Genomic DNA, 23535 nt, shown 5'->3' with positions numbered 1-23535 from the left:
ATGGTTGATCTTCCTGGGAGGTTTTTCTTTCAACTGTATTATTTCCCTTCAAAATGTAAAATTTTATCAACATGCGAAATTCCTTTTCATTCATTTTTTTACAATAACAAAAGTTGCTTCACTCAAAATGCTATAAGTCACAAACTAATGATCCGACAGCTATCAAATTTATACAGGCATCTTTTGACAACTGTGCTTTTTATTTTTGTATTTTTGTGTTTTATATTTTAGAGATGTGTTTTATATTTTTTATCAAACCCCTTTTTACCGACTAGGGTTTATCTGGAGAATACATACTGCTTCACATTGACTTTAAATCTACCTGCTGGCGAGGGAACAACTTAGTGATCATCTCAGGAGATATCCGGTCTCACTCAGCGTGGTTAGTTGCATAACAGGGATGATTTTCCTAGTAGGACCCTGAACCTGTTGCGTTCATTCAGGAAAATACTGCATCAACCAAGCTGGCAGAATCTATATTAAAACAGATTTGGTTAAAATATCTTACTAATATTCTAAACGTCATTAGTTTTTTTGGAATAAAAATTCATAAAAAACTATGGATAATTTGTTAAATATGAATTGGTTTCCATCATAAGAAATATTACAGAAATATTTGTTTATTATGTTATACGTTGCTTTTTTTTAATTTGTGAAATTATTGAATAATTATCAACAAAATAACAAAACAGTTCACAAGCGAGTTTTGTTTTCGATTTTGTTTCGAAACAGACCGATTTATTGGCAGTGCCCGGGCCATAAAGGGATGGTTAAAATGGGGTATTAGATAAAATAATAAACAACAGAAAAAAGCGTTGTAGCTTGTTTATGCCGTTACCGAAAAAACAGAGAATTTATATTTCCAGTGTTCGTTTTTATTAGTAAGCGGAAAATACGCATGCTATCCAATTTGATTGCAGCAAAGCACGTAGCCCGATACATAAATATAAAATATTCAATATCAAGCACAATTAGGCCGCTGCTGTTTGCATAGTGAGGCTGACGATCATTTTTATTTCATATTTATTTTATTATTTATGATTATTTTATTAGAGGAACGTTTTCAGCGCCGATATCAAATGTTTTATTTGCAGTTTAATTTTATTTATGGGGGATCAGTTTTGGTGGCGTTTTTAGAATTAAGCCAAAACAAAAATCATAGAGTGTGTAAGGGTTTTATATATTTATGCCTTCCTTCCATGTTTCAAGTCGCCCAAATAGATATTTTTAAAACTCAAAAAAAGTTTAAATTTTGGAAGCTGCAAATTAATCCAGGAAAAAAAACCAAACGATAATTTTCCACTGTAAAGGTTTCCTCACTGAACCCAAATTGCTGATTCAAAAGCCCCCATGCCGTGTCTACAAGAGATTTCGTTTCGTCCACCGTCTAAGATCAAAACAAGAAATCTACTAGGAATAATTAGAATGTATCGAAAACACTGTCTCTCCCCCTATGTTGCCAAAAAGCAAATTACAAGTCTCGATTAAAAGCCTTGTGAATCAGAAAATAGAACGCATTTAGTATAAACAATAACACTAAATAAGTCTGCAAAATCAGATCAACTATTATACCCAAATAGATGAGAGCTATTTTTAATGTTATTTGATGTCTTGAATTCAGATCTTCAATCCGTGTGTCAATATTGATTTTAGTTTCTGACAACGTGGTATTGTAACTTGTTTATGTACTATGATTGGGCTTCAAAACGTATGAAAATTTAGAGATAATGTTGCAAAGTCCATTAAAAGGGTCTTTGTTACATGTGTCTATGTTATATGATCACTAAATGCGGAAAATTCATGAAAAATTCACTCAAAGATAAGTACGCATCTTGAGAGTAACTTGGTTTTACTGTAATGAACAATGATAAACCCTGGGTACCGAAACTGAGTTATAACGTGTATAAAGCAAATTTGTACAAATGATTATTTGATCAAAATGTACACTTTTAATTTTATGCGCCAACATTATAAAAAAAAACAAAAATCTATGTAGATGATTACTAATGTCGTCGGTATAAATAAAAATAATAGCAATGCTAAAGATACCCCAGATAAAAATCATGAATAAAATTGTATTATGGTCTCTCCGGCATATTAGAAATCAGTATTTGATCATACTTTGTGACCGCTACCTGGCCTCTGGCTTATACGGGATATAGAAAACCTTGTATAGTTGACCATTGGCTAAAGAGAAGTTGATCTAGAGAAGTCTAATTTAATTAGTGTATTCAATGATAAGAAGGGTATAACGTATAATCAGTGTCAAAATGAGTTCCACGTACGTATGGTGATCTATTGCCAAATTGTTCAGGTATAAGTGCAGAAAATGCCTTAAGAACATCGTTTTCATAATCGGTGAGCAATGAAGTAAACAATTTTGTTTTGTACCTAATATTGGAATACTAATGGCTAACCGAATGTTTACAAAATGTACGTAATCGCAATTTTATTTCAAAAGTACAGTACTATTGAAGCTCGAATATATCTGGCAATACATGTCTTGTATTCACATATCAATATTTTCCTTCGATACTTGAGCAATACAAGCGAGGAGCAAGGAGAGGGACTAAACCACGATATAAAGAAAATCGAAAGTCGATACCAAAGCTTTTTTGTAGCTTCTGCTTTACATTTTTTAATTCAATAAATGACCCTTAATGGTCGAAAATAGTAACATAATAAATTTATTGATTATTTCGAAAACTAGAACTAGTTTTATGATGATTTGGGTTCAATCCGCCAATGTAACTTATAAAGAGATGTTGGTTTCCCAACCTATAAATAAACCAACCACCCTATAAATAATTTTTATTTACTATAGGCTTTATCTACGTATAGAAGTTTACTATTTTATATGAAATTACTTACGTCAACATGTATACCATCCATATCGTATGAGGTAGCAGGTGGTGAAGCCTTCGGCAAGAACCTGTAGAATTCATCGTGTTCTTTATACCATTTGACTGAATATAACGTGTCATTTCCTAGATCGTAATCGCACTGTAGTTGAGCTACTTCACCAGGTACTCGGTATTGAGGTACGTTAATACGTACCCACTTTAAACCACCACCAGCTGACGTAGCGGCTGAAAATAAGAATATAAAATTAGTTGCGTAACTTACAAACTATTAATATAAACCTGACACATCATTCAATATGTGGAACTAAAATAATTAAAATCAATAAATTCTCGAAGTGTCTGGAGCTATTATTTGATTAAAAAGGTTCATCATCTGAGTAGTTAGTAGCCAGTGAAAATCCTTGTCCAGAATAACTCAAAATAGTTGTTTTAATAAAAAATACTTCAAATAATTAACTATGATATAGTTATTATAAAATCTGTTTAGATTTTTTATTGTGGGTTTTCATAATTAGTCAAGAATAATTATATTCAAGTTAATATAATTGCTAAAACTCAACAGTCTTATTTGAGACGAAAATCTATCTGATTCTTCTAAGTAATGATTTAATAAAATTTAAGAGAATAACTATTAATTCAATTAGATTATCTTAAAAAGACTCGATTTTATATAAAATAAGAAAATACATATTCGAAATACTTAAAAATGAAAAAAATCTGCTGTATCTAAAAAAGGGCGAAATGCCGATTTAGCATAGGTAATAAAACTTTCTAAGATATGTTTACAAGCGCATTCGTCCCATCGAAGCAAAAAGATCAGAGTTTGTGCCTCCCTAGAAAATGCTTACGAATCAGTCTGCAAAAATGAATGTTTATGTCAATATTCTGTACCTTAACGAGGAACCCGAGAAAGAAGCATCAGGTATAAAATTTGATATAACCGTCTAATTATTCAAATCCAATAGGGAACAACATAATCAATCTTAGCGGTAGAGTCCCCTCAGCTAATTTTCAGTCGTACCAAACACATATTTTACTTTTCATAGAATAGAGTCGTTAAAACAAGAAACTCAGTACATAATAAACACATAAGATCACTAAGATATCTACATTCTACAATGCTTCTAACAATCATATTCAAACACATATACAAAGGAACGTCCAGGCCATTTTGGGCTGTTTTATAATATTCCATCCATCCAGTCAGTATTGATGGTAATTAATTTTGCTTGTAAATAAATATCTTTTGAAGCTAGTGTCAGTCTTCTTTATCCCACACTTTCATAAATACTGATACAATACATATATGATGAATTAGAAATTACTTTTTATTACTCCAGATTTTAACAAATTAAATCAAATGAAATTAAATCATTATACATTAATTTTGTTTTTAATCTATTTGTTAGAATTTATTTTTATAATATGTAACTCTTTTCACTTTCGAACAATATTCGAACGAAGGCAGGACCGATTTACGAGCTTTGATCACAAAAATAATAAAACAATAATAAACGATTAAAACGAGAGAGGGGGTTAAAAGATCATCACTCGAAAGCCACGATCGCGCAGAATACTTCTCGAACAACAACACCGTCAAAATAAACAAATACCCTCATCGGAATAAATGAAATTATCGAAATTTGCATACAGTTTGTTTAATTTAATTTTCCTCTAATTAATCTAAAGCACTTTAACAGCTGAGTCCGTACAAAAACTTTTCAATGCCCGCCCGTTTTATTTGCATATTTATTTTCCGAATTACATGCCGTTTTAAAATAATAAAAGTTTAATTCGCATTCGACGCATTTTGAGTGCAGTTCAATCATTTGTTCGAAAATGTGTTCCGATGTTCTCCTAAAGTAAGCGACATTCACCACATTCTATTATAATGTATTCTTATTGTTTACATATCTATTATAAACAATAAAAATGTTAATAATTTTAATAATTATGACATTTTAATAAAACCAAACATTTTAATTAATGTAAATATATCAAGATTCATAAAGTATTATAATACAATAAGAAAAAAACAGTAATTAATTAGTAGTGCTTGCAAAAGGGCATAGAAAAAGTATACTTAGAAGGGGTATACTTAGAAATGGTGACCTTGCCGCCGTGTTTGTATATGTTTCAGGAATACCAGAGGGCCAGAGGTGTTAAAGCTTTTAATACTACTAACTTAAAATACTATGCTTTTGCTCTGAAATTTAACCGAGGATTTTTGATGATAATATTTCTTTGCATTTTTTTATAATACAATAATAAGGTAAGTATTTTTTTAAGAACTAGGTTCTGTTAGAAACTAACAGCTTATTCATATCTTATGTTCAGATATCATCTTTCTTATATCACCAGAAATTATTTCAACATTATTTATTTATTTAAACCCGTCAGCCTCTTGGGCTATTAACATTAACAGCTTAAAATACTACACAGTAGATTAACAGTAGAATACATACAATAACATTTTTCAATTAAACAATAATAAATGTATGTTACAGGTGTTGAAGTAGGTCTATGGTCTTTAGATAATCAATCAGCAGATTCAGTTGCTCAGGTTGGATCAATTGTTCCAGTGTTGTCGGCATCTCAAGTTGTCTCCTCAAATCATCCTGTTTTTGGCAGTCCCGTAGGATGTGTCGGACGCTAAGTTGAATCTGGCACATATTACATAAGGGCGGGCTCTGTCCCTTCAACAAATATTCATGTGTCAGTTTACAGTGTCCCATTCGCAGTCGTGCGAGGACGCTTGACTTGTGTCTATTGTTGTTATTATGGTTTATAGATTGATAAAAAAACCTCTTGACTTCCCATAATTTATTGTTTTTTATGAGAAGGTCCCATTCTAGTTGGGTCAAATTTTCACATCAAAATATTCAAATAGAATTAGAGGTAAGTACGAAGTTGAAATTGAAAATTTGACATACGTCTCTATATAGATTATATTGAAACAGATCAAGCTGCACCTTGAACATCTGACAGAGAAGGAATATATAGTACAACATCAAAAAAAATCAAGATATAAGTTGGATTATTTTTCTAGTGATGTAAATTGCCAGATATTAATTGAAATGAAATATTTATTGTTATTTGTTATCATCAAATGTTGAAATTTGAAATACAGTTGTGTAAACTATGCTGAATAGGACACATCAAAAAAATAATAATGGGGTGTTGCTTGTTTTAGTGGACGAAAATAATGAATAAAATTTCAAAAGGCATAAACAAAAAAAATTATATCGCAATACCTAATTATATGAATAGTGTTCGACTTATACCTTTTAAAAATGTATAAGAAACCAAAAAAGGTTCAAAAAGGACAGTTCAGTTGCATAATATGTAATTCAGTTAACTGTGGTCCAGTTTACGTATTTTTTTTATTGTAGCCATGCAGAGTTTTTCATATTTGTTGAAAATGAAAATTCTAGAATAAAGACAAGCAGCAGTTGTTATTTATTAATATATTTTGCAGATATCACATTGAAGTGTTAGTACTTTAGAAAATAAAAATAAAAGTATTAAATTTAAGATAACAACAGTGGGCAATTATATATGAAATATTATAAAAATTGTCAATTTTTATTAAGGTTGGTTAAAAGTATATGATCATACATAATATTTAATGTCTTCAATTATTCCAGTGTAATAGAAAAATTCTAATATATTCCCATTTAAAATTATATAATTGGCATAATAACAAAATTTCCATATTTCTTAAACACCAATTGTCAGATTATATATATTTTTAATTGGTTTTGTAAGTGTTAAATATAGTCAATTCAATAGAACTCACGTCATCTAAATTTATGACGTCAAAATGTCGCAATGTTGTCGCATCAACTTTGAGTTTTAATTTATTTTGGCTTTGATATATAACAAAATTCTCACCTAAATCACAGAACATTCTTGTAAAATGTAATTGTTTATTTATAAATTTAAAATGAATTTACAAATTGCAATAGGCAATTCATATTTATATCGTGTTTACGTTGGTTCACTGTTATTTTGAATAGACTACAATTTATATTGTTATTATTATGTAGATATTTCAATAAATAAACGTTTTAATTAAGATGTATTTTTTTAATTTCCCATTAAAATATTTCCGCGTGAGTCTGTGTGGTTCTGAAGCGAATAATTTAATCGCAACATTTTGTATGATAGGTCGCCTTCTATGAATGGCTGTTCTATAACTGGGAGTAAAATTATTAATGGAAGTGTTATCAGAGCGAGGGTTACCATGATGAAGTCACTCTGACACGTCAGTTGTATTTTTATAATTAAAAATTATTCTGATTCTGATTATCCATTCTGATTGATTATTTAAAGATTATTTTTATTCGTATTCAAAGTGACCAAAAATAAATAAATTATAAAAATTATCTTAATAAAAATTTAATCTTCTGCGCATATGATGGGTATATAGAATTAACGACTGCATATATGATCGACCCAGTATGATTACGTGTAATTCGTATAATGTACATGCACGTAATATCGGTAGAATAGAATATATAATGAGAGATAAAATTATTTATTCGGTTCTACCTTTTCATACATGATAATTTCACGTGGAAAAGATAACCTCTCGAAGTATTTTTAATCCGCAATACCTAATGAAAAGCTCTAGCAGCGCTTACACTATTATAGCGAGTAATTTAATATAGATCCAAGCGTCTATTTGAAATAAAATAGCTTACAGCTTTAACATGCACCGATACAATGGAGTAAGTAAATTAATGTTGTATTCAGCGGCATTCCCAACACGGAATACTTTTACAAAAGCGGAATTAGCTATGCATTTGATCATTTCCTTTCGAGCTTTGTTAAAGAAGCGATTGGGAAGCTTTTACAAGGGAAACTTTTCAACTAGTTCCAATAGAATTATAGGCAATTTTTCATTCTGAACTTTCCAACTTCGCGCTCTACGCGCTAATTTAAAAATAATTGGATTTTGATAGAAAAGCCTCTTTATGATGTATGAAATCTATTAAATGTTTGAAATGCATTTTAAATTGCATATTTTATAAACGATATATGTCGTAGTTATAACAGATCATTTGAAAAGTTCCCGGTATCATAGTGAAAAACATTTTTTGGCAAAATTAGTTTTTTTTGTTCAACATAATTCCCTTCAAGGGTCATATACTGATTATAGCGATACCCCAACTTTTGCGATACCATTTTTGTAATACGATTTATCCTTTACTTCAAAATAGGCCTCAGTTTCGGGGATCACCTGTTCGTTTGACGAAAATTTCTTCCCAGCGAGTATTCAGAGGGGCTAGATCTGGAGAATACGGTGGATGAGGAAGCTATTCGAAGCACAATTCATGGATTTCTGACACGGTGCTTTATTTTGGTGAAGCAGCACTTGCGGCCGTTTTTCGGCGATTTCGTCCTTCAAACGGTCCAATAACGCTATGTAATAATCGTTGTTGATGGTCCTTCCTTTTTCAAGGTAGTCAATAAAAATTATTCCATGCGCATCCCAAAATACAGTCGCCATAAATTTGCCAACCGACTGTTGCGTTTTCCCACGCTTTGGGGCGGGTTCATCCTGTGCAGTACACTCCGATGACCGTCGATTGGACTTCACATATCGATGCAAAAACTCCTACATAACCTACATAATCCAGTTATAACAATGTTCTTCTATTATGAGGGAGGTAGCGCATAATAAATTTAATGCAACTATTTCAGAATAAAGTTCTACGAAGTAGCTTAGACCGACCCACAAATAATTAAATGCACCTGGGCTATCGATATTCTTGCACCCTTGAATAACATTTCTCAAACACTTGAATAAACCTGAATCAACTTCATGAAAAGGTGGGTAAACGCGCAAAAGCTATAGGTATATTGTAATACTAAGTCTTAAGTTATTATAAAGATAGTTTGTGGGTTAGTTGTTAACAAATAGTAGCAACATATTAACAGCAACAACTAAAATATAAAGTCAAATCTTAATATCAACATTATGAATATAAAAACCACAAAACATTTTTACATTTTAAGCACATCTTTTCCAGATCAAACAAAGCATATTTTACATAAAATAACATAATATTAAATAAAATATTTCAGCAGTTTAGTATAATTCCACGTCACACATTACGTTATTACATTACTACACTAACTCAATTTGTGTCCTTTTCTCTTATTAGATGCATTACCTCCTCAAAGGAGAGATACTTGGTGGTAAAGCATAGTAAAACAAAGCGCAGCGGCAAATATTCGTGCAAATGGATTCTACTCAAATACAGTAATTTTGTCATTATTGCGGAGGCAGAACAGAACCTACCGTAATTAGTGTGACACTACATTGAGCTAATTAAAGCTTTGTTCATTTATGATTAATAATAATACCCGATATTGCTTATTTACCTCGAAATATATGTACAATTTCGAATATCACGTTGTTTCAATTATTATAAAATCAATATTATGTACAACAATTCCTAATATTTATCTTTATAAATATTTTTTTATTATATTGGCCACTAGTACTTAATGACGACAATTTTGGATTAAATAGGTTCGTTATAAAATAGATCATAGTTTTACAGAAAGCAAATATCTATTGTTAGAAATAAAATGTATTGAAAAATAAATAATATCTGTGTTGTATAGGCTTTATTTAATGAAAAATTAAACCACTTAGTCTCGCTAGGCCTAATCCTTAAATAACTAAATAATTGTTCATAAATTTTAACAGTTTGTCACAACAGCAAATGCTAAACTCTAAATAAAAACAAGAAGATTCAGCTTTCTATAAATAAGATATCGAAAATGTTGAGATAGCTTCACACTAATTGTATATACCTTGCAATTGTTTCTATTTCTTTACTAAGAGGGCAATGACCTATAATCAATAGCTTATGATAAGTTTTCTTTCAGAATGCATTACCGAAAAACAAGTCAAAATCAATAGCATAAAGATGGTGGTGTCAATTCAAATCTCGAGATATTAATTTGGAACATATATCAGTATTCGTCGACCAATTATAAACTCTATATTAGCTTTTATGACATCGTTATTATCAAGAGATATTTTGATTTTAATAGCTTACGGTATTTTGTGAAGTATGAATTGGTGTTAAAGTGAGATAGTTTGATATTTAAAATAATCCTTAAAAATAAATATAATATTAGAAAGAAATCTTTAACAGGTCAACTGGAAAGTCTCCGGTCTGACTCATAGATGGCGCTACTAGAATTAATTCCATATGTTTTTAGTTAGCCCTAACCCTCAAAAGATGCGTGTATAAATTTGACAGCTGTCGGATCATTAAAAATTGATAAAAATGGATTTTACCTGTTGATAAAATATTGCTTTTTGAGGAGAAAAAATACAGTTGAAGCAAAAACTTGGCTTAATGCCGAGTTTCCGGACACTGTCCCAGGAAAATCAACCATCAAAAATTGGTATGCTAAGTTTAGACGTGGTGAAATGACCACCGAAGACGGTGAACGCTGTGAACGCCCAAAAGAGGTTGTTACCAACCAAATCATCAAAAAAATCCACAAAATGATTTTGAATAACCGTAATTTGAAATTCATTGAAATAACAGACACTCTAAAGATATCAACTGAACGTGTACATCATATCATTCACGAATATTAGGATATCAGAAAGCGAGCAGTATTTGAACACGATCAAGCGTAATAAACCCGAGTTTTTTCGTCGATACAATGTCATGGATACAATTTTGGATTGTCCTATATAACGTACTACGTACAACGTACAGCGTACGAGCACTTGATTTCAATAATACTATCCTTGCAGTTCCCAGGTCGCGATTGTGTCAGTATTGCTTACTCCTTAGAGTTATTATCTGCATTTATTAATATTCTTCCCAGGTGTTATACAGATAGTATTTTACCTTAATGTTATATCCTTCAATATCCTACTACATCACATGTTTAGTGTGTCTTGAATTCTTTATTTCAGCTTTGGTCACAGGGTACTGCCGTTATCGACGAGTCGATTGTGGACAAATTTAGATTATTTGCGTTTATAAATCCCAGTTTAATTTCTTCATTTATTGTTTCTTTTCTTTGCATAAAATCTCTTTTTAACTCTGTGAAAGTGACGTGAATATTTAGTGACACTTGTGATTGGTATTTGACTTCATACAGTTAAAAATTCACCGTTTCTGTTCTTATTTTAGACTAAATCCTTTTTTAGAATATGTCTAATTAGCCTAATATCCTTGTTAAAGTTACTACTTATTATATTTATAACATATATATTTGTACAGTTATATAATTGAAACTTGCTAAATAAATAAAATATTATAAAATATATGATTGGTAATTTCCATGATAATTGGATAGCTGCTGAATATATTTGAACGTAACATATTATAGGAAGATTACAACAATACTTTAAAAAACATTTACCATCCTATATGATCAAAATTTATTTAAGGACCTTAAAATAAAAACTACAGTAATCATAGTAAATTACGTATTAAATAAATTGTTTTTTATCAAATAAATGCCACAATTCCAACACCTGTATTATCGCAAAAAACAATATGTATTATTTCACTATAAAAAAAACAATTAAACGGTATTTAACCGAAGCCGTCCTTTGAAAACCGTCACATTTAATAATTACCGCCAAACGATCTATAATTAGAGAATCCCACTTCACTAATTACTGTGGGATTGCCCGTTTCAATTTGTCGGAGAATTTAAATTATGTAATAATATCGCACATCTAATTATCGCGCACCTTTAATTAATACAGGTTTAGAATTCGGAATCAATTTCGTTAAGATAAAGCCATTAATATTGCCTCGTTGCGAGTAAAATTTTATGAGTAGTTGAAAGGAAAAGCCGATAAGACTTGCGGTAGTTGCGAAAACCACTCTTTGTGAATTTGTAACTGCTTATTCCTTGTTATCTGATTAATTTTAATGAACTTCCTCCGAATCGAGGAGGGTTGCTTCGGTTTACAGACTGACGGTTTACACTTTTGAAAAAATATCGGTTCGATACGGCTAGTTTTTATAAGAATTAATATTTGATCTAATCTAAAAGTTTTCATTGTATAATATAAATGTAATGATTATCTAATAACTGTAAATAAGATCTAACAAGGACCTTTTTTATACAATGTTGGCTTCTTAACTATTCATGGTAAAAAGTGAAAATATGTGTTATAGTAAGACTATTAATTGTATATAGAAATATGATAGATAGAAATATAGTAGAAATACTGAATTTTTAATTGGCTTAAATATTTATATGCGATATTTCGAATAGTATATGTGGAACTATTGTTTGAGTCAGTTTTCTCTCGTGAAAACTAAAGATTAATTAAAGATTTTTTAGTTAATGTATTATTGCTAGTCGTTGCTCACTAACGTATAATTTATCTGTATAGTGTTTTGAAACTAAGTACTTATCCAGAAAGACCCATTGCTTCATACTCTAATAAAATAAAATATAAAGTTACTAACAAGCTTCAGCAATATTAGTATATAGTACACGTCTCTATATAACATAGCGGATGGCCAAATTATTAGTGACAATGTTGAGATTATATATTTTTTTAGTTTAATTGGATTTCTACAATAAATGATTAGTTAGGGGTCTATTATATGTTTTTTGTTTGTATCTGTAATGAATTGGGATCATAAAAACTATAAAAACAAATACAAAATATTTTTATAATCTTCGATAATAATTCTTGTAATTTTAATATTATTAAAAATAACACAATTAATTTTAATAATTAGAGCCTTAACAATTAGTTTTAACAATCTTAAACCTTTCTGCACTAGGAGCTTATATGCATCGAGGCGTGCTCTCAATACATGTTGATATAGGATGATGCGAAATCTTAGCGTTTGGAGCTCTGATAAGAGTTTCAATTAACTTCTGCTTGGTAGTAATCACTTCTTTCGCAATCGTCCGTTTGATGAGTCCTTATATGTTTTCTATAGGATTCATGACTGGTAAATTCGCTGGTCAAGACAAAACGATGATTTTTTTCCACCTAACATGCAGTAACACTTCTGGCTTTGTGACACGGTACCAAATCATGCTTAAAAATAGAGTTGCCGTCGTCAGGGACCATTAATTCATCTGCGGTAGTAAACGGTTTCCAAGTACTTATTTGTATTGGTCTTGTTTCATTATCCCTTCCACAATGTATAGGCGTCTCATGACTTTAGTTGAGAAAATAGACCATATCATAGACCATACCCAGCTGTTCAACCCTCTCTACACGGCAACCGGCCGGAATTGTTAATCAACGTGTTGTCTTACAAACTTACTTGCCTTTTAATTATTTTATACGCAAAAGTCGGTTAAAGCTAATGAAATAATAATATTTAGACAATATTACAACAATACTGCAGAGCACGCGTTTAAACGGACTATGACTGAATGAGAAGAAACGTCACACAATTGACAAATTAGGCGCTTATACTATGTTACCACTTCACAAAAACAACCCTAATAATACCATTTCTTATTTAAGATATAATAACCCATTAAAAAGAGCATAATTATCAAACAAATATAACAAACTATAAATTACATAAATTTGAATATTGTGCTTAATAATTTGGCCACATACTGTAATTGCACAAGATCATACGTTCTGTTTCTCTTCCATGTATCCACGAGTATAAATTTTGGCGTTAACATGGGAGTAGAGTCTTTCCTCACGTCTTCTTGCGAGTATCTTCATTTGCTCTATGACAATTGGAACCTAAAAGTTTACAGTATCCGGGTGCTTCCACAATATTTCACAGGAATTTATACTGAAATACTTTTATCATGTTAACATTACTCCTTGCAGATCATCTCCAGAGCTGAATTGCATAGTTCCATATAAAATAAATTTTCAATAAATTTTCTTGTATTTTTGTTACATATACTTTTACTTTTGATATGCTCATTCCTATAAAGTTTCAAGGTTCATCCCAATGTACTTAGCGTTTTGACTGTATGGGGTAACAGTATTATTCAGTATTGTTTTGTGAATCGACTTCTTGTGGATTTCTGGTGTCTTCCTCTGTATTGTCTCCAACAGCAAGTATCGCTGTGCCATTATCACATGTAGCTATAGAAATATTTTCTATTTGTGTTATGTCACATGTATTGAGAAGGTAAAGAACAGAACACAAGACACCGTTAGGTTGTTCTTGTTTAGCTCTAAATATGCTGGCTACATTAATGATCAATCGATCACTGGTATCCAGAGAGTATATTTCAACCAATGTTCTGCTGTTGGTATTACAGGACCGTAGAAACAAATGGCTGCATTTCTATTATGATCTCAGGGCGAAAAATGTAGAAGTTCTATCGCATCGCATTTGAAAAACATCAAGTTTTCATATCTTTGACTGTGAAGATCTTACCGCTCAAAATAGCTTTGGCCACAGGCCCATTGATTTTTCGTATATGAGGATAATCAAATTGATTAAACTGATAAGAGGATATGTAGTTGACTGGAAGATTTTAAGCCTACTTATCCATGTTTCGCAAGATTCTAACCTGCCAGTTTCAGGTTTTCATGCTTCTATTTCATATTAAACTGCCTAATGATATGAATAGTATGAATACATAAATATTTTTTGAAAAATATCTTTTAACGGAAATTGTTATTTTATCCCATCACATATTACCGCAATCGAGATATTCTGTTTTACTATACAAATTTTCCTTAATACAACAAATGATAAAGAATTTACTAAAATAAATTACGAAACACTGGTGGCCATATGCGGAAAAGTTTCCCTCCGAGACTCATTTATTCGCATCCCTTAAAATACGAGGGTTGAAAGCACAACCACTGCCACGAAAAAGTCTACATAAATACTAAACGTCGTGATTTAATAAACGTATCATTTAATCGAAACGCTGCTTCTCACACATAGGAAATTAGAATACCAGTTGTTAAGTTAAACTAGATGACATTTACATAGATTTAAAAATATATAACATATTGCAGTATTCATAAAATAACTTTATTTCGTATTGATGATACCCTCTGAGAGTATACGAAACAACACGAAACATTCTTTAAAAGATTTCCTGAAATGTTCAGTTTTAATTTCGTCAATCGATTCAAAATGACATATTCGAAGATATTTTTGAGTTTATGGATTGGCCAGATGGAAAGACTAGCAACAGAGCTAAATCATGTGATAAGAGGGTGACGATATTGTATAAGTTGAATTTTTGATGAAAGATGAAGAGTAACAAATCAAGCGAAGCTAATATTAAAAAAATATATGTTATTACTAGCCTGATTCAGTCGAAATAATTCACAATTAATAGAGCTATGATACGAACGTCTTATTATTTTCAATAACAGTTAAAATTGGCTTTATATTGACCATTGCGTATAAGTTTTAACGATTTATATATTAACATATAATTTTCTGATATCTTTTTGACATTATTATAGATATGTTAGTTAAAATAGTGATTAAATACATATTGTAGTGATATCTTCCTTTTCCATTTCTATAAAAGAGTTATTTATAACCAACGATATATTTTTTACATATTGGTATTTCTGTCATTTTAAAAATATCAGATCAGGCAATGATTTGTTCAAGAATATTTTTGTTGTAATATTGATAACTGTTCTTATCAATATTTTTAATGTTGCAAACTTGATTTTATAATGATTTGATATAATAGTTTAATAGGTTTTAATGCGGTTTTTCCTCCTCAAGTTTACGCCCTGGCAATCCTGAAACATTTTGTCACTGTTTTGTCCAACTACAAAAGTGAAGGAAAGAGCTTCAATCTGTAGACTCCTCTGATATTTTGTACAATGCTGACATATTCTCTACTTTGAGGGATATTGACTATGCCCCTTAAAGCAAAAAAATCTTTCTAATATTTCTATATTCCTGTTGCTTACTGTACCCTATACTTGAATTCTGTATGTCTAGCTAGGCTCGATGATAGTTTTGTATACCATCATTTTACTGTTTAGGCTAGGTGAAAATGTGCTTCTGCTAAAGATAATCTACGATCAAAGTAAAGGCTCAAGTACAGAATGTTGTGCTGGAAGGAAGGATGTGTGGAATGCTTTTGTTATATATTTTTTCCGGCGCCCTAGGTAAACTTGATTTGGTTTGCCTTTATTCTAGACTGGTTAAAGCATTTCTATATTTTATTCTGATGCAGGGAAAATAAATTCGCATAAACATCAGAGAGCACATGAGAAAGACAAAAAAGGTACATTTAATTAAATTATTTATTATATAAGTATATGTGGGTGTGCCGGATGAGAGGGGAAATGTATTTGAAATTACAAACCAAATCAAAAAAAAAAATGCTGGAAAACAAAAATACCACTTTTTTATTCTTTCGGTTCATACAAAGAGGCCTTTTATGTTGTTTAATTTAATTATTGGGTAATAAAACGCAACAATGAATACCACGGCGCTCATAAAACCGGTTTTCTACTTAATTTGATTTGATGTTTTTATGTGGGCTGTTTTTATGACTACGGCGTTTGAGGGTTTGTTAATTCAAGTAAATTTAGTTGGAATAGGAAAAAACAACTATTATGAGCCGAATTCATCAGCATATTCGGTTAAAAATAGTATAATAATTACTGCCAGACCCCGAATGTCTTAAAAATTTAATGCTGTTTTTATTGGTTAATAGATTAGAAACTCTACTAATCAATTTAAATTTAATCACAAAATCGTTTTGAAATAGAAATAGTCGACAAAATATTTCAATTTTTTGTTACTCGGTGCCTATATATAAAATTTGTTAAATCATAATTAATTTTTTTATATAAATTTAAGGTTTTGTTGTGTAAGTTACATCTATTATTCTATCCATTAATATTTACACCGTTTTGCATGTTTCTATCTGAGCTTATAGTCTGCAGTTAGCAAATAAAACATGTTAATTCTACATTACCAATAGCAAAGTTTTAATCTGAAAGGACAATTTTAGGTGAATTTCTTTTGAAATATATGAAGCTGTGATCAAACACTGCTGATTTATATATAATCTTTGCCATATTTCCGCTTAAAAGAGAACCGTTTCCGTCTACAATAACATCCTTCATTTTGGATGGACTCCATCAGACACATGGAAGAAAAAAACGATAGATGGAATTGTGAACTAGTGTTATATTGAAAATCAATAGCTTAGTTATTGACTTGAAAACTGACCCAGAATATGACAATGAGTTAATGAAACTTTCTGGATATGAGAATATGATTTTATACTGTCAATACCAACACAGGATGTTGAGAGTGGATACAACTAAAGGTAAGTATATAATTAATATGAAATAAATGTAGAAAATCATATGGAGTATGAAAGAAGCCTGTAACCGTTCAGAATATATATTAAGTAAAATATACGAGTATTAAGTAAAATATACGAGGAAAGAATAACTACTAATAGTTTTGCAGGTGCCTTAGGGAAAATGCAGTTAACGCAATGAAGGAAACTATAACTAAAGGTAAATATGGTCTCTAATGAAATTGAAATACATTACTTCGACGTACAGTTATTAATTAGATGGACTAAGCCTCCATAGTTGATTTAGAGAAGAGTACAGTGAACACAAGTTTACTAATTGGAAATAGAATGCAGATTAAAATAGTTCAATTTATAGAATAAAATAACATTAACCAATAAACTATTCTGGCTGTTTAATTAGCTACACTTTAAGAACTTCGATAATAACAGATCAATTAAACTGACACACAGATAGCGCTACTATAATTAAATGCATATGTTTAGTTAGCCCTAACTCTCAAAAGAATAAATCGTTGCAGAAATTTGACAGCTGTCCGATCATTGGTTTGTGAATTATAGCATTTTGAGTGAAACAACTTGTGTTATGTGAAAAAAATAGATAAAAAGCGTGATAAAATGTTGTTTTTGAAGGGAAAAAATACAGTTGTACCAAAAAATTGGCTTGATGCCGAGTTTCCAGACACTGCTCCAGGAAAATCAACCACCAAGAATTGGTATGCTAAGTTTAGGCGTGCTGAAAGGAGCACCGAAGACGGTGAAAGCAGTGGACGCCCAAAAGAGGTTGATACCGACGAAAATATTTAAAAAATCCACAAAATGATTTTGAATAACCGTAATTTGAAATTGACTGAAATAGCAGACACTCTAAGGATATCAACTGAATATGTATTAATATCAATACATAATATCATTTACGAATATTTGGGTATGAGAAAGCTCTGTGTAAGGTGGGTGCCGCGCGAGCTCACTTTTGACCAAAAACAACGACTAGTTAATGATTTGGAGCAGTGTTTGCAGTTGAGCAAGAGTAATAAACCTGAGTTTTTGCGTCCATATGTGACAATGGATGGAACATGGCTCCATCATTTCACTCCGAAGTCTAATCGACAGTCATCCGAGTGGACTGCATTGGATGAACCCGCTGCAAAGCTACGTCGGCTGGCAAAGTTATGGCGTCTGTATTTTGGGATGCGCATGAAATAATTTTCATTGACTACCTTGAAAAGAAAAGACCAGCAACGGAGACTATTACATAGCGTAATTGGACTGATTGCACTATGCACCGTGTCAGAAGTCAGTGAAAACGATGGCAAAAATCCATTAATTGGGCTTCTATTTGTTTTCTCATCCGCCGTATTCTCCAGATCTCTCCCCCAGCGACTATTTCCTGTTCTCAGATCTCAAAAGAATGCTAAGAAATTTTCGGCGAATGAGGAGGTGCTCGTTGAAACTGAAGCTTATTTTGGGCAAATTGTACTACAAGAATGGTATCGAAAAGTTGGAGGGTCGCTATAATCGGTATATCACCCTTGAAGGGAATTACGTTGGATAATTTCTTTTGCTATCGTAGGCCTGGGACTTTTCAATTGACCTGTTATATCGATTTGATGTACTATAGTACTTAAATAAATGATATTTTATAATATGTGTGTTTCTTTATCTTATTTATATTAGAATCTTGCTATATATCGAAGTAAAAATAAAGTAAAATAGGTAAAATATCAACGCTAAATGTGATAAAGTGCACCGTTTTGGCGTCACAAATTGAGTCTACTTTAAATATACTATATATTATAATTGTAATGTTGTTACAAATATTAAGTTGTCCAACATCATAATCATAATATAAAAACATAGAATGGACATTAACTTGTTAACACCACGCCTTCCATCCTACTCTATCCAAATTAACCCTCAGCCTTCCTAATTCACTCACCTTTTAAGAATCCAACCAGCAGAAGATAATGTAACGGCTTCATTATAAAATACACCATATTTGCGTTGTTCTGAGGCCGTCGTAAGCCACATTAACACATAAAAATGTTCCCAGCGGCACAGCAACACCGATTCACTATTGTTGCAGTTTCCTCTTCATGTAAATACCGCTTTTGTGTTCTGTAATTAAATTTTCCGACTGAAATGGACCAGTCGCCGCTGCGCTCCTACGCCGGCAACAACTTTCTTTTCGCGTTCGTCGCGCTCTTTCCTTTCTTCTCGGCGGCTTTTTTCCGACAAGGAGAAATTCAAGTGCGATCCTTTAACTGGCGAGCGATTCAAACGGCTGGATGGGAACGTTCCGCAGACGACATCGGTTTCGTAGCGGAGCCAGTTCCGACTGCGATCTGAAAACGAAAAAGAAAGAGCTCAGTGACGATATCTTTGGAATTAGGACAGGATTAAAAGCAACGCCTGGTTTTAATTTCGACAGAAAAAATGTTTTCAGCTTCGGTACAAAGGAAAAATAGCTCGAATTATTGTTTTTAAACGTTGTTGATTTATTTTTAACAGTTTATATATGATTTTTTTTAAGAATATAACAGGTCAATTGAAAAGTCCATGGCCTACCATGGAAAAACAAATTTTTTTTTGGCAAAATTCTTTTTTTGTTCAACATAATTCCCTTCAAGGGTGATACACTGATTATAGCGAACCTTCAACATTTGGATAGCATTTTTGTAGTACGATTTGTCCTTTGCTTCAAAATAGGCCTCAATTTCGGCGATCACCTTTTATTCGACGAAAATTTCTTCCCAGCGAGCTTTCTAATGAGATCTGGGAACAGGAAATAGTCGCTGGGGGCCAGATCTGGAGAATACGATAGATGAGGAAGCAATTCGAAGCCCAAGTCATGAATTTTTGCCATCGTTTGTACTGACTTGTAACACGGTGCATTGCCCTGGTGAAGCAGCATTTTCTTTTTCTTCAAATGTGGCCATTTTCGCCGATTTCGTCCTTCAAACGGTCCAATATCGCTATGTAATAATCCCTGTTGATGGTCCGTTCATTTTCAAGGTAGTAAATGAAAATTTTTCCAATCGCACCCAAAATTACAGACGCCATAAACTTGCCAGCCGACCGTTGCCTTTTCCCACGCTTTAAAGCGGCTTGATCGAATGCAGTCCACTCGAATGACTGCAGTTGGACTTTGGAATGAAATGATGGAGCCATCTTTCATCCGTTGTCACATATCGATGCAAAAACTCGGGTTTATTACGCTTGATCATCTTCAAATATTGCTCCGAATAATCAACTCGTCGTTGTTTTTGATTAAAAGTGAGCTCGCGCGGCACCCACTTTGCACAGAGGTTTCTCATACCCAAATATTCGTGAATGATATGATGTACAGTTTATATCTTTAGAGCGTCTCCTATTTTATTCAATTTCAATTTACGGTCATTCAAAATCATTTTGTGGATTTTTTTAATGTTTTCCTCGGTAACAACCTCCTTTGGGCGTCCACTGCATTCACCTTCTTCGGTGCTCATTTCGCCAGGTCTAAACGTAGCATACCAATCCGTGATGGTTGATTATCCTGAGGCAGTGTCCGGAAACTCGGCATCAAGTCAAGTTTTTGCTTCAACTGTATTTTTTCCCTTCAAATATCAATATTAAATCAACACGCGAAATTCCATTTTTTGCATTTTGTACAGTTACTCCAGCGAAAATTTGCTGTTCTCAGACCTTAAAAAAATGTTCGTTGGGAAGAAATTGTCGTCGGTGATCGCCGAAACTGAGGCCTATTTTGAGGTAAAGGACAAATCGTACTATAAAAATGGTATCGAAAAGTTGGAGGGGCGCTATAATAATAATCTCGTATATCACCATTGAAGGGAATTATGTTGAATAAAAAACAACTAATTTTGGCAAAAACATTTTTTTTACTATGGCAGGCCAGGGACTTTTCATTGACTTGTTATAACTACGATGCATGGTGATTATAAAACTCCTATAAATATATCCAATTTAAAATGCAATTTTAAAAGACTTTTCAATTGACCTGTTAATTCTATCCAGTCAGACTTAAATTATGACAAGATTTTTACTATATTTTACTGATTACTATCTTAAATCGAACCAAAAAAACTAATTAGACATGTCTTGATTTACAGCCGTGATAGAAGGCAGCGCCTCGTCTATTAATCGGTTCTGGTTATTTATTTTTGCTTGCTTCAGTCTTATTAGTTGTTGACAGTTGAGAACATAGTCTTCCTTAGCATAAATGCCTAATATACAATTATTCGTGAGGTTGCTTTAGGCTTCGACTACAGGATTTCTCGATTTTCTAGATTGAAAAATAAACAAGTGAACCTGTATTCATCCTGAATAGCCGAAAAGAGGACAAAAGCAAATTGCCCCAATCACTTTTGGCTCAAACAATTAAAGAATATACATATTAAAAGGGTAGAGAAAACTTTTGTGCATAATTATATAAAACATATAAATAAAATTTGGTACATCTTAGTGGTTAAAAAAAAACAAATTGCAAGTAGTTTGCTTTATATTGCAAAATAACTAATTTTGCATATTATTGGGTATTAACTGTATACCAAAAATATAAACTATTATTCGAAAATAAATCAAACATTAATTAATATAATAGTTTTAGAGAAATACTGTGTCAGAATCGATAAAAACAATTAATTATAACCTGGAATTTTTGCCTCTCCACCATTTTATATTTAGCATGGGCCATGAGGATCAGGTACAGACGAACAGCTATCAGGATTACGTCAAGAGCTCAACAAAAAGTTCCCTGTTAAAATGTTCCCACTCTATTTTGGAAATGTGCCAGAAATCCAGACAGAAGGAAACTTGGTATGAAAGATTAAAATCATTAGTTAAAAGGTATTTTTCAGTTTTATTGGAAAGCAGGATTATCTAAAATGAACGCCAAATTATTTTTAATAAATTTATTATTTTTACATGTACAGGAACAACAATATTTATAAATATTTTACAATATGATATCATGTTATGTATAATTAACAGCATTAACTAATCAGCTTTTGTATCTGAAATTTAAAATATAGATTACACCATGTTTCATCGATTTTATATATATAGATATATATATATATATATATATATATATATATATATATTGATTATATATTAAACTTAAATAACTATGACTATAAAATCATGTCATCTTAAATGACCCAAAGGTATTTATCGTTACTCAATTAAGCAATGAAGCGTCTTCATAATGTCATTTAAATACGAACAGCTATCAAATATAATTTCAGGAAGCATGACAACTTTTTATGTGGATCTCACTGTTCATATGGTAGTGTGGAGTGATCTAAAATAGGTTGAAAATGCTAATTAAAACACCAGCATGATTTCAGAATTATGTATCAAATACATACAATACAGCCTGTATTGTTCCTGTTTTTTAGTATGCTGGTTCCGAATAAAATGCTCTCAACAGCCAATTCCTTAGGCGAAACTATTTCAATATCAAAAACAACTTCATAATATATAGTCTTAAAAAAAGGAAATACTTATACTTCACAGTCTGTTGCTTATTCAGTTCCTATGAAGGAAAATCTTAATATATGTTATATAATATTAGATATATAGCTTATGATTGGGTACTATATGATGATAAACTTTTCAGGTATTTAGCAGAGCCAGGGATTAATATTAATCCAAGAGACAATAAGACACTTAATTTAAACTTTGTCATACAACAAAAGGAATATATTGATTGAAAATTTAGAACAAAATAATCTTTAAAAGCTTTAGCTAAAGTGGGTTATTAATTTAAACATGTTTATATTTGATGTTCATCTCCAACTCCCCAATGAAATAAAATAAATAAAAACCACTACACACAACATTAAACCGATAGTAACTAATACAATAGACAAGTTAGAAAATGTTAATTGTCTGCTAAGCCTTAGAATTCAGTTGTTGCATAACTATTTTGACTTTTTTTCTAAAGACTTGGGCGATATGAGTAAAGAGCCAATGGAACAGTTTTAGCAGGATATAAAAAATATGTAGAAACTTTACCGGTAATGATGGATGATTACTGGTGATCACCTCACAGAGGAAAATATATATTATATTGAAGAAAAATAAATGCAAAACACTTTACAAAGAAAAAGAAAAGACCAAAATAAAGGAAGCAAAAATTGTAACTTAATAAAAAGTGTTAATATATATAAGTTATAAAAATAAAAAGTATAAAAATAAAAGTTATAAAAATAAAAAGACTATGAAAAATGCACATGCAAAATTTATTACAACATTCTCTATATGTTGACTTTTAAGTCCACAGATCAGATTTTAATTGGGGATCCACATAAAGCAACGTTGTTATTTCCTAAGTAATTTTTGGTAATATTTTGCCTATGAGTTAGTACTATCGAATGAAAGCAATAAT

General features: G+C 31.4%; 1 protein-coding gene across 2 annotated transcripts in view; it reads right to left on the bottom strand.

Annotated features, from left to right (window-relative positions):
- LOC143198359 (uncharacterized) overlaps positions 1-23535 on the bottom strand; it is a 239193-nt gene that overhangs the window by 73050 nt on the left and 142608 nt on the right. For both annotated transcript variants that reach the window (XM_076407525.1, XM_076407524.1), the window contains exons 3-4: positions 19081-19486; positions 2872-3089 (exon numbers count right to left, since the gene is read on the bottom strand). In XM_076407525.1, coding sequence (XP_076263640.1) covers positions 2872-3089; positions 19081-19138 — 276 coding nt within the window. In that variant the 5' untranslated portion in view covers positions 19139-19486. The remainder of the gene's footprint in view (positions 1-2871; positions 3090-19080; positions 19487-23535) is intronic.

Source organism: Rhynchophorus ferrugineus, unplaced genomic scaffold, assembly GCF_030347505.1.
Source record: "Rhynchophorus ferrugineus isolate W39M unplaced genomic scaffold, kcgeb_rfMv2 rfM6, whole genome shotgun sequence".
Classification (NCBI taxonomy): Eukaryota; Metazoa; Arthropoda; class Insecta; order Coleoptera; family Curculionidae; genus Rhynchophorus; species Rhynchophorus ferrugineus.
This window is presented reverse-complemented; position numbering and strand designations above follow the sequence as displayed.